The 13,166-nt window shown below is 38.2% G+C and overlaps 1 protein-coding gene across 1 annotated transcript in view; it reads left to right on the top strand.

Moving 5' to 3' along the window:
- Window positions 1-13,166, top strand: part of KIF5C (kinesin family member 5C) — an 80,148-nt gene that overhangs the window by 48,021 nt on the left and 18,961 nt on the right. Inside the window, exons 11-14 of the mRNA XM_034061968.1 lie at window positions 3,779-3,927; window positions 7,011-7,186; window positions 9,347-9,415; window positions 12,402-12,608. Coding sequence (XP_033917859.1) covers window positions 3,779-3,927; window positions 7,011-7,186; window positions 9,347-9,415; window positions 12,402-12,608 — 601 coding nt within the window. The remainder of the gene's footprint in view (window positions 1-3,778; window positions 3,928-7,010; window positions 7,187-9,346; window positions 9,416-12,401; window positions 12,609-13,166) is intronic.

The following is a 13,166-nucleotide window of genomic DNA, read 5'->3' as shown; positions in this document are numbered from 1 at the left end:
ATTTATTTATATTTTATATTTTTATATACATATAGTATATATTTTATGTATCTGTAGTAGATATTTTAAATTTTAATATAATGATATTATATAGTATATACATTATATAATGTATAATTTTAATATTTTTTTCTATGTTGCAAAAATATTTGGAAAGTTTGCAAAAATAGGTCAGTCTCATTACACAGTTACTGCTTTTATTGTAATTGAGGAGAACTCTGATACCTTGGAAAATTACTCATTTTGGTTTATTTGTGTAATAGCAGAAGAAAGATACTAGCAAATTATGATTGTTTGAAATAGGATTTATTCAACAGTTTGTACAATACAGTAAATTACTCTGAAAATGGGTTGTTTTTCCACCATGCCTAATTTTTTGCATTGAAGCCCACACGGTTAAGAAGCATTTTATATTGGAAAGTAAAATCACAAATAAAAAATTAATCTGACATTCTTCTATTAATTCATTGCCCTACTTTTATGCTTTAATGTGAGCTTTCCTTAGATTTTCATGAGGGAAGATGATCTCTTTATTGTGTTCATGTAAGAGTGCATAGAAATGGCAGGACAATAGCTGCCTCTGGCTGCAGTCCCTCTTAATGGAGAGTTGCGGATTAGTATGGGTTAGGGCTGGAGGACAGTTCTGCAACATGCTCTCCATCTGTCATTGCCAGAGCCAGTATATTAACTTGTCCTTGTCATCTGCTGCTGGGATTTGTGAAAGTTGTGCTGCAAGCCAGGTAACTGCAAAAAGCTTGAAATTCTGTGATCTCTGCTTCCTCTACAGTGTTTTCTACGTTTAATGCAGAACTGCAAGCTATTCACTTAAAAAGCAGCATGCAGGAAAAACTTCCTAAAGGGAACTCTGCAGGTCACTGCAGTAGGTTTTATGAAAAAGGGATTAAAAGAAGGAAGTGGTCATTAACATAATCAGGTTAAAGGTTGCTGCGCAGTTTTAATTCAGCGTTCTATGCTGAACGTGAATTTGAGTTACTCAGGATGTAAGCTTTTACTGAAATCTCGTATGCTGTAATATGTGTCAGAAAATTTTGAGAAAATGCAAATATTAAGATGCAGGAATTAAATGAAGAGTGATAACAATTCTGAAGTATGAGTTGCAGTGTTTTTGTTGATGGTAAAAGTTTAAATGTCTTAATAGTTTAAACCTCCACGTGTAGAATTTTCTGACAGCAGGTGATGTCAGGTAAATGTGAGTCTTGTACCTCTGTAGACCTAAAGAGCAGTCACAAAGGTCCTGCTGATTCATTCTGGATAAGGATCCAGGGCAGTAATGCAGCAACAGGAACAATTAATTTTAAATAGATGAGTAGGTACTGTGTTAGTTTTCAGTCTTCTTGCTGTTATGCTGAACCATCTGTAGGGTTTAGTTTGAAGTAAAAAGTAATGTGAGCAGTAAAAATAGAATAGTTCACATTAAGGCAATTAAAAGGGTAATGTAGCTTTTTAAAAATTATTTTATTTTAAAATCTAAATTAAAAGTGTTTTGTTTTGCTCTGTAGTGCTCCAGAATCTCTGGAAGTTGTATGCTTGAATACTTGAAGCAGTGTATGCAGGGGAAGTCCAGTTTCCATGTTATTTCAGTTTACATTTCTCTCAGTTTCTTTTCTCTTTTCAGTAATAAGTAAAACTTGCCTTCCTGTTTAGGGCAAAATAATATTCAGACTGACTCTGCACACCTGACTAGCAGAGCTTGGAGTGATGTGACATGACTAACACTTTTCTATGGAGAGAAACGTTTTTGAGATGTTCCTTACTGAGGGCTATGATGTCAGCTGAAAGAACTAGGAAAACAACTAAATACTTTGTGAGAGTGCTTGGTTGGGGTTTATTGTGGGGTTTTTCTTTGTTTAAAAGCTATAGAATTGGGCTAAAACAGGAGTTCCTTGTGGAGAGCATTTAATTGTAGGAAATGAAACACAAGAGGACAGGTGATGCACTAGACTGCAGAGCAATGCACATACTATACATACACAAGGTTATTTATCATTTTTTGGATAGGAATACTGCTGTCTACAGGAAGTGGTTTCTTTTACACACTCTTTGGTTGTGATGTTTCATCTTTCTGATGTGACAGTATTAAGGACCTGAATAACATTAAAGGGAAGGTACATGAGTCATGGGTGATTACTGGGTCTTCCATTTTCCCTAGTAAAAAAGAATTATAACACCATTAAAATAAGTGTCAGGAGTAAAATTCATCTTCACAGGCCCACTTGTACTAATCAACATGTGCATGTGCTCCTCTGTTACAAGTGATTCTTTCTTCTCTTTCTGCTTCATATTTTCTTGTGGTTTTATGTTATTTTTAATTGTACTTGCCAGTAAGTACTTTATCCATCAAAGGATAATGCAGTTGATAAACTTTATGGTGTGGCATTTCTCCCCCTACCCCCCAGTTAAATGAGTGGAAACTTGAGCCATGCTTTTGGCAGGGACAGTATGTAAAAGCTGACCATTATCTTTAAAATAGAGAGTTATTTTAAAATATTTCTAAGGTAATAAAACTCCTGCTTGCCACATAGTGCAGATCAGTGGAGTGCAGTATGGGGCACAAATACAGGAGTGTTTTCTTGCTGGCAAAACAAACTTTCAGGACTTTTAGTGATTGGGCACATTTAAAGGATGCTTTAGAATCAGTAAGTGGAGCTGTGAACAGCGTAATTAAGCACACATGCTTGCTCCAGAGGAGAGTTAGCCTGTTCATCCATAGATCATTCCCAGATGTAGTTTCTTACACTGGTGTTTAAGCCTACGCTTTACAAATTAGTGGGAGGGGTTTGTCTGTTATTCTTTTACTTAGCCTGTATTTTATTCAGTAACGTGGGAGTCATTTGGAGGGACTCAGAGCAGTGAAGGGCAAAGATACAAAGTTTTCTTCATTCATACCAATTTGTTTGTTTTTTTCTGTTTAAATGTGGATTTTCTAGAGCAGGTTCTGCCTTTTTTTGTTTTTCCTGCTTGCTTTGCATTTCTGATGTTACCATTTAGTTTCAGTCGAAGCTAAGCACTTTCACAGTAATAAAGTGGTGGAGGTCATGGTTAGAATGGTTTAAATTTTGTGATTTTTTTGCCTCGAGAGGCAGTAACTCGTGTACCAGTCTGCAGTGGCCCATGCACAGGTTTAGGCTTCCTCTCCAGTGAGAACTTTCCTCAGCCCAGTAACTGAGTTACCTGATGGTGACAGCAGTTCTCCTCCTTCCACCCCCAGAAATGTATTTCAAAGCACTGTTTGGCTTTCAAGAGTGATACGTTTCTGTATCTCTGCTCTACTGTGTTGACATCCCTCATGCTGTGGTGCTGAAAATACAGCTGAGTTTTGTTGGTGGAGTTCAAGGGGTGGTTGTTAAGAGATGGGATGAGACTGTGGATGGACATTGATGTAGGATACTCTACTGTAGCTCCCAATTCAGAAGAAGCTGCAAGGTGGTAGCTTACCTAGCAGAATAGTAATGAGAGCACTTGGTTTTGTCCTTGATCCAGGAATTGCTTCCAGAGCTTCCCTTTTTGGAGGAATCTGAAAAGGCAGATACCTGTTTGCTCTTAAGTCAGTGGCTGCTGGATTTTGATATGGAGAAATTTCTCTTGAGGCTTCCAGGAGTAATGGCACCGAGGGTTTGAGAAAAAATGGAATTGTGGCACTCCAGAAAACTGAAAATGTTTAGTAGTTTCCCTTTGTGTTTCAGAAAAATTTCTGAATCCATACTGTTGTATTGAGATAAAAGTTGCAGAGCAACTGACAACTGGTTTTGTTGTACAGAGCTAAGACGATCAAGAACACAGTCTCTGTGAATTTGGAGCTGACTGCAGAGGAGTGGAAGAAAAAGTATGAGAAGGAAAAAGACAAGAACAAGAGTTTAAAGAATGTTATCCAGCATCTAGAGCTGGAGCTGAACAGGTGGAGAAATGGTAGGTACCAGAATATGGGAATGGGTATATACATATTTGCATTTTTAAATTACATATGTTAAAATCTTGCCTTAAATCACAAGTGTCATACTAAGTTCACCATTGAGAGCTGTTGCTCACACTTCACAGTAACTGAAAGATGAAGAAGCAAATACCAAATAAAACAGCAGAAGCCATTTAGAGAAGGTATCATTTTAAATGCCAAAACTAGCATGATATCAGATGTAGAGAATACAGGAAGACATAAATAATTTTTGATAATGTTAGTAATATTAATAAAGAAAAGGTAAAATGCCATTATGTGTAGTTTTCTTTTAAAGAAAATCTGTTCCTCAGGTATAAGAATCAGTTCTGCTATGCTTTTAAGGTAACTAGATCTTGGGGGGTTTTTATGATTGAGTTTAACATTAGAATAATTAGTACAACAATTAGGAGAGTGATCTGATTAGAAGAATCACATTTGTCCTTTTCTGTGGCTTTTAAGTGAAATTTATTTTGAGAACAGCCAATTTTCTTTTTAGAAACATAGACTGTTTATGGTAGGTTATGAGATCAAGTATAGTGCGAGAGAGGAAAAAGATTTTTATGCTGTATAAAGATTGAATAATCTTTATTTAATCTGAAATGCTGACAGATAATTTTAGCAAACCATCCTAAATTTTTTTATTATTCCACACATTACAAAATAAAAAACCAAACTCCAAACCAACGGCAACCGCCGTGCCCAAAGGAAACTACCCTGCATCCCCCTTGTACCCTGCAATCTCAGTAAACCCCCAGCAGTAAAATACTGCTGCTTTGGAGTCATTTTTATTTTCTGCATTTCTTGTCATCCAGGCTCTGTGTGTTGATGTGTCAATAGCATGTAACTCTTGCAAAAGTGAAGCAAGAACAGATCTGTGATTTGTTAGTTACAATTTGTTTTGTACAGTCAAGTCTGGTTTTGAACTCCTGGGTGACATCACTACTTAAAAGCGAAAACCTGACCTTTATGGGGGCAAAAATTGCTTCCTCCTTTCAGCAAACTGTGGTGTTTACTTGCCTTTCAGATGAGATTGTTACCTAATGATTGCGCTCTGTGTCTTTCTCTGGAGACTTCAGCACTGGGAATATTTCCCTTATCAGCATAGTGCAATTGCTATGGAGACGGTCGGTCTGCTCTTGGTGTTGAGGAGCACTGGGGATTTATAACCCACTCATGTTCTGTGTGTTTCATTCTGTGTTTGCTAAATGTGATGACTTTAATTTCCTTCCTGTTCTAGAAGCAGGGTGGTTTTGGTTTTTTTTTGGTTTTGTTGTGTTATTTTTATTTTTTTTTTAAAGCCCTGTATAGATCCTTTCTATATGCTGTGTAAATGAGACTTACAACATGCGGTTTCTATTGTTTTGTTTACATATACACACTTCCTCATCCCCTCTGTCTGTCTTGCTTTTCTCACTGGCATTACCCAGCTGATGCATTCAGTGCATTTAAAATACTATTGATTTCCTGCCTGACCTTCTGCAGTAGTGTCATTTGGAAAGATACTCTGTCAAAGGAGGCTCTTTACAAATGAAAGTGTCACAGAAATTGCATGTTGAGTATGAATTGCAGGAGAGATGTATACATATTCTACTGGTATAGTTTAGTCTACAAATTTAGAAAATAATATGCAAAAAAAAATTGTAGCAGAAAATGGGTTCTCATGGGAGCAGAATTTCAGAGCCTTATATCCAAATGCACAATTTGGTCTGTGTTTTACACATAGGAAGTTATTCTTGTCCTAAGGATAAAAATCTAAACATTAATTTTTGGAGGCTCCTGATGGATTCTCTGCAGCCTGAGGACTGTTGCTGGGTAGGCAAGGTCTCATGATCTGACCAAGCCTACCTTTCCTAGTCTGCTCCAGGGAGATGCAACAATGAAAAAACAATTTACATTTTTCTCAAGCCACTAGCAGTAGGACAAAATGTTTTGATTTAAGTACTTCTATAGAGGTTTTGGTGTTTGATTTCAAACTACTCTTTTTCATGCTTTATGCTTAAAAAAAGTACCTTCTTCGTTAGTTGGTCGTGCTCTTTCATGCCCCATTTTGTTTTGTTTTGGGGCTTGAATGAGTCTGCTTTTCTGGTTTTTGCTATATTTTTGATATATTTGCCCTGTGTACTTGTTTCCCTGCCAGTAAGATAAGTAGTGCCTACTCTGTTCTGGCAAGAGGAATGGTTAGTAAAGATTTGTGGGACTAAAATACAGTAACCCTCAATAGAAAAGGAAAAAAACCCTGTTTGTACAGAAGGGTTGGATGTAACCTTCCCACACCTCAAGCAATGCGTGCCGCATTCAGTGGCTTGTGGAGTCTCTTACCAGACTCTAATGACAGTAGATTCAATTTCTGGCATGAGCACCCAGGCTGTCCCTCTTCACTGAACTGCAGCAGGCTCATAATTGCAATGCACCAATGTTACCAAAGAAAATATTCCTCGAAGAAAATGAATTTGAAAGAAAATGTGTAGAGAGAACATCCTGTCTGGTATGCAGGGGCAACATCTGAAAATTGGTGTATGCACTTTAATTTTAGATGTGACAAGGCAGAAGGTGGGTATCACTTTAAATGCATCTCTCTTCCTTGTTTTCCTGGTGCTCTAGCAGTTCATGATGGCGAAGGGAGAGTTGATAAGGCAGTTGGAAATCTGGAGAGGAAGAGGCATTTAATTGCCAGTAAGCTTTAGGCTGAAAGTCAGATTTTTTTCCTCTTATTTACACTTCTGTTTATAGGTGGGATTAACCTCATGGATTTAGGGCTTGAGTGAAAGAGGAGCCAGGAGGTTGTTGTTAGGCAGCCATTCAAAAGTGTTGCTGCATTTTGCATAATGTATTTCTATCTGTGGAGGTTGTCTTTCTAAGCAGTATGGCCTTCTTTCCACACCTACATTTGCCTGTGATTGATATGCATGGCAGTTGCCCTGCCTCACACAGCGGGATATAACCCTTCTTGGCTTTGCTGAGTCCCTCTTAGCAACTGTGCAGGACCATCCTAGGATGTCCACGATTTTGGGCAACCCTCTCTTTTGAATTGTAATGACCATGGATTGTGTGCCCTCAGGAGAAGCTGTGCCTGAAGATGAACAGATCAGTGCAAAGGACCAGAAAAACCTGGAGCCATGTGATAACACCCCCATTATTGACAACATCACACCAGTTGTTGCCAGCATCTCGACAGAGGAGAAGCAGAAATATGATGATGAGATTGCGAGTCTCTACAGACAGCTGGATGATAAGGTGTGAATATTTGGTTTGACTCCATTCACTGTGTGTAAATGGAAAACTTGCCCAAACTGGGTGAGTGTTTCTCTGTATTTCTTGAACACCACAACGTGGAAAATGTCCCAGAGTCCAGAACACTTGTCACTGCATAAAACTGGATTTTGTCCTATCATGTCAGCTGCCTGTGTTCACTCTGCAGATAGATTTGGGATATTCTTCATAAAATCGAGGCAAGTTTGCTTTTAATTTTTAAGGGCTCAGTACAGGCTTTTCAGCACTCCTTTTCTTCAGCAGTTTTTGTGAAATCCCTCAGCAAACTGTAGTGTCACCTTGAAGGCACAAGAGAAAGAAAAAAGGCAGACTGTCTCTTATCTGTTTATTATGAGTTGGAATTTTTATGAAAATATATAACTATCCCTTGAGTCTCTTTTGCTCATATTGTTCTAGCTGTGAACAGTGCCTGGAGTGCAAGTGGCTTATTTATTTATTTATTCAGCTTGAAATGCATCATTGGCACTTAAAGCTATTGGCAGTATGTTTACTGAGCATTTGCCATTAATAGCTTTGGCTTGTGTGACGATAAGGCGGGAAAAGGCATACTAAAACCATTACCCATCATGGATAAGAACAGTGTAAAAGCCTATCTACCAAAAGTTTTCAGCGTAGCTTTAACCATATGAACTCAAAACTTGACTTAAACTTTTAATTGTAATTAGCAAGAAAATATCAGAAAGAAAAGCCCACTATTTCCTTATATGTTAATATTAAAGTTTAGCTGTTTCTGAATATCAAGGCAGGGAGTGAACAGTTGTGTTTAAGCCTTAACTCTGACATGCATTAGGTCTCTGCACAGTCCAGTGGCACACAGCAGTATGCTGATGGCATTCAAAATATCAGTTAAACTTTTCAAGAAAGGACAGCTTTTCTGCGGTGATGAATACATTGCTGGTAGCTGTCTCTAGCTTTTATGCATTGATTAGAAAAAGAAGTCAGTCATTCTTTCACTTTCCCTTATCAAAAGTAGCAAAACCCACTGAATTTTTCTTGAGGGAACTGGTAGCAGCTTTGAATTTTATCCCAGAAAACACGGGAAGCATAATTTGGTGCATTACTGCAGTACTATAGGAAATGAGGTATTTGATCCCCCAAACAAAACCAAAATCCTGCTATTTACAACTTGCTACAGTGCAGACCATTCTTATATTGAATCTGGGTATATTTTAATATTAGCAAGTGAGTCAGTATATTCTACTTAATAGCTGTATTTGGTCTTTTTTTGCACAAAACACTGCTGTGATTCTCTAGGAGGGTGCCTCTCCCAGCTTCCGAGCCACTTCAGTTGGTGTATTTGCTATCACAATAGATCTATTAGCATGCTTGTATGCGAAATAAAAATTGACTGTGATAAGGTGAAAAGCAACCATTTATCTTTGGTAAATTCCTTTAGAGAAGGATATCCATTACAAGAACAGAGATGGACTTGGTCAGAGGCTGTGCTTGGTGTGCCTCCTCTGGTGTTTTGGAGGAAGGACCCGTACGGAAGAGTCCATTATCATTTCTTGTCTGTATTTAAGATCAGTTCCTACCCATGAGGATGCTGTCTTAAGGAAGTTGAAATGCCAGTAGAATTGGATGCCTAGCTGTGCATTACCTGGCAGTATTTTCTTCAAGGACTGTGGTGGAGTAGGAAAATGCATATTCTGCAGTTGAGTGCTCCAAGTTCTGTGTGGTGTTTTGAGTATTAATGCAGTTCATGAATGCATTTCAGAGCTAGCTGTAAGTTGTAGTCTGTCCCTAATGATCTCTCTTTAGCTAAAATATGGGGATAGAGTAAGTGGGAGAGAGACTGTATATGTATTTGTACATCTATATATATTTACATCTATAAAACATCATGTATGTTTTCAAAGTTATAAGGTCCAACTCTGATCACTTCAGTATCATGTTTATCACCAGGGACACTTCTGCTTAGGTATGTATTAGAGACAACTGCATGTATGCATTGCCTTTACTTTGTATCTCTGTGTATGTATATTTTTCTCTTCTCATACCACCAGAACCTGCAGAAGGTTTGCTATGGTGTTATTGCTCCTTCTTTTCTAGAAAGGAGAAATAGAAGTGATCAAACAAGAACTGTGAAAGAAACTAAAAATCTCCAACCCTCTTTCATTGCAGGATGATGAAATCAACCAGCAGAGTCAGTTGGCTGAAAAGCTAAAGCAACAAATGTTGGATCAAGAGGAGGTAAAAAACTTCAAAAACCGCCACCAAACAAAAAGCCCCTTACATTTTTCTTATGAGACCCTTGCACTGTTCTGACCAAGAAATATAGTCCTGGTGTGGGAGTTCACCAGTCATTAGTGTTCCAAAACTTTGGTCTCTCTTTGCACAAAACATTGCCTTGATTCTTTAGGAGAGCGCCTATTGTAGCTGCCTGACCCACTTCAGTTGGAGTACAGCATTACGCTGGCTGCTTTTTTGGGGTGTGAAACCTCTCTTGTAATTGAAGAAAATTATTCTGTCCATGTATCAGTCCTTATCCAAACCCTTAAGATTTCCAAGGTTTACTCATTAACTGGGAGAGAACAACATATAAAAATGTCTGTTACTCATCAGTCATGACTTACCTGCCACCTTTGAGAACTTGTTTTCACTGCAGGAATTTTAGTCCATGATTAAATTCTTTATCCACTTGCCACAACTTTCTTTTGATTGTGATACCCATGTGGTGGCTATGCACATGTAACAGAATTTTATGCATTCTCAGCAACGCTATTTCCTGACATGTTATTTACACCATCTCACTTCTGCCATCTTTTTTACATCAGTGTTCTCATCCAAAGCTTATTTTCCCCTCACAGTTTTTCTTGTTTTATTTTATTGTGTCTTATTTTTTGGGTGATGTGCATTCTTTTATTTGTGTTAGCTATTTGGAAGCATGCTGTATACCAGCTTTTTCCCCACCTTCTGTGTTCCATACTCAGTATTACATCTGGAAGATGACTCGTGTTTTTGGAGGCCTCTAATCCTTGCTTTACAGACCATTTTTCCCCTTTTTTACGCATATTCTAATTTAGCTTTGCTGACTTACTGAAGTCTCTGCAGCTGATGTTGCATAGCTTGTACAGAAGGTTTAGATGGTTCATCCAAGAAGCATGTCCATCTCTTACCTTTGGAATCTAATGTGACATTTTTGTTTTTTTCTTTAAAGGAATTCAGTTAATTTTTCAAGGTTTTGTCTTCCGTAAGTAAGCACTGTGGGAGCGATGTACCTGTTCTCTCTTAGAGCTGTGATTAGCTCCATTATACATTAGCTGCAGAGCAGCTGCCTCACTCTGCTTCCCCCTAATTAACCAGAGTACTTTTCATGCTTGATTAAGCCAGCAGGTTAATTATAAATCTAGAGGACTACTGCAGATGGCATTGTGTTGATTCTTGTGTCTTTAGTACCTTTTCATTGGCTGCTTCTTAGGGTGTGTGCTTTGGGGGGGATTCTGAATCTTCCACCTTTACATCTTGCATGCTGTGAACAGATCAGCAAAGTGCTGCAGCCATCTCCTTCCCTTTGCTTAGAACCAATTGGTATAATGTGTTATTAATAGCCTTTAAAAATCTTGGTATATTTTCCCACATTATATCAACAAGAATCTTCTGGGGAGCTGTGTTTATGCTCTAGGTGAAACATAACACTTGCCTTTACTTGAAGTCGCAGTAATATTCACACAGTAAATTTCTTAAGTAAATGTAAATAATAGTTCCATCTGTGTTTAGTAGAAAGATTATTTTAAGCTATTTTGTTGTTTAAATATTTACATGCCATCTGGCTTTGGCAGTTCAGTGGGTTTTTCCATAACGTGAGTGCACTTCTGAGGCTGCAGCATTACCAGTGAGATAAATTTCCCTTACATCTGAATCCTCTCTTCACCACTTTGGGCACATGCCAGTGTCTGAAGCTGCCTGGTTGGTTTCCTATTTTCCATTAGCACTCTGAGCCAAAAAAAGAAAGCAATGTCTTCCCTGACATTCTCCTTTTAGGTGGTCTGTTTTAGAGGGATGCTTCTGTTTTGATTGGGGTCTCATACTCAACTTCTTCATGATCTGGGAAGCAGTGACCAGTGGTGAGACAGGTCAGGAGAAGTCCACCCAGCACAATTCAGTAGTGCAGGTTGTGTTCTACTGTCCAAGAAAGCTGCAATACAATAATATTATACTAATACGTGCAAAGGAAGGCTTGGAAATAAGCGAGTTCCATGAATGAATGTCCAAACTTTGCTGTTAGGATCAGCATGAATACCTTCTTGTATCTCATGCACTAGTTTTATATTATTTTTCTATATTTTATATTTTTAAGCAATGTTAAGTGCCAGTTTTGTTACTATTGAAAGTACAGTATCAGCAATGAATGTTGGGTAGCACCTTTTATTTATTTTCACATCATTCCGCAGTATATGACTGCAGTTGAGTCTGGCTTTGTGCTAATAACCTGATAGCTTAATTTTCAAGACTTTAACATCTGAATGAAGATGGAGTGGTGCAAGGCCAAGGGAGAGGACCATGCAACTGATTCCTTATAGTCAACACTGTTACTGAATCTTCAGCATCTCTTTCAGTAGGATGCAAGTAGTAAATTTAATACATTTTACGAATTGGAAATACTAGCATGGGTGAAGCCTGTATTTCCTTTTTTAGGTAATATTGTGCCTCAGCAAATACAAGCAGTTAATCTGTCTTCAGCATCAGGCTTCCCATGATAGCTAAGAAAAAACATCATAGGTTTGCTTATCAAAATATTTCTGTAATTCCACAAGATCTTTGAGGCTGCCTCAGAGAGCCCTTTACTTGGTTCATTTCAAAGTTATGGGTCTCGGTTTAAACATTTTACTTTGGTACTTTTTAGTCCTAGCTGCAGAATTGGATTGAGGGTAAAAAAATTATTTGGAGCTATGATTCTGTTTAAAATAAGTTTCTCTACCTCAGGCTCTTGTCCAAATAGCATTTGACTAAGATTTTTCTTTTTATTGAAGATCAGAGCCTTTTTTGCTTCCCTCAAATACATTTATGCTGAGACCAGTGCTATCTCTAGTAGAGTAGCAGGATTTCTTCTCCTGTGCTTTCTCTCTCTTGCACACATGCTTGTGTGCTCACTTTCTGTCTGGTTTTGCCCTTTTCAGTGTTGTCTTTTGAATGAGTTTGTGGGTGACTTAATGCTTCTGTGATATCTGGTTTCCAGCTTTTGGCCTCCACTAGGAGAGATTATGAGAAGATTCAAGAGGAGCTGACCCGTCTTCAGATTGAGAATGAAGCAGCAAAAGATGAAGTAAAAGAGGTCCTTCAAGCCCTGGAAGAATTAGCTGTCAATTATGACCAGAAATCCCAAGAAGTGGAGGATAAAACAAGGGCCAATGAGCAGCTAGCTGATGAGCTGGCACAGAAGAGTGTAAGAGCAAGCTGTTTAAAGTGCTGGTTCCCTTCTCACTCCCTAACTCTGCACCTCCCCTAAAGATTTCCATAGGGGTTCCCAGAAACTTGCTAGCCTTTACTGTCTCGTGAATGTTTCAGATACTGCTGCCAAGCATGTTGTTATGTAGTTTAAAAATTGGAAGTAACAGGGAAGCTGTTAAAAGATCCATTATTTGCAGAGGCTAATCTCTCTCTTCTATCTTACTTAAAAAATAAAATTAAGGTAATGCAGAAGCTACTTTATGGGAGCTGGTGGCAGACTGTGTCTCTCTTGCAACCTCTCTATTTTGCACACCATAGAGGTAACTGAACTGAATGTGGGAACTGGCTATTCTGTGTTTTAAGGTATTTAAAAACTGTATTATGCCAAGAAAGATGTGAAAATCTGCTTTATGCGGAATTGCAGCATTTTGTGTTTTTCTGGACTCTGCTGCAGAGCAGGGATTTTATATAGAGTCAGGGGATCTCAAGGAATGAATCAGGAAAAAAGTCAGCTTTTTTCAGCTGATGTATACTGAACTTAAGGAAAAAATCT

Source organism: Melopsittacus undulatus, chromosome 4 (genome assembly GCF_012275295.1).
Source record: "Melopsittacus undulatus isolate bMelUnd1 chromosome 4, bMelUnd1.mat.Z, whole genome shotgun sequence".
NCBI lineage: Eukaryota > Metazoa > Chordata > Aves > Psittaciformes > Psittaculidae > Melopsittacus > Melopsittacus undulatus.
The sequence above is the reverse complement of the archived record's forward strand: the minus strand, read 5'-3'. Positions and strand labels throughout refer to the sequence as shown.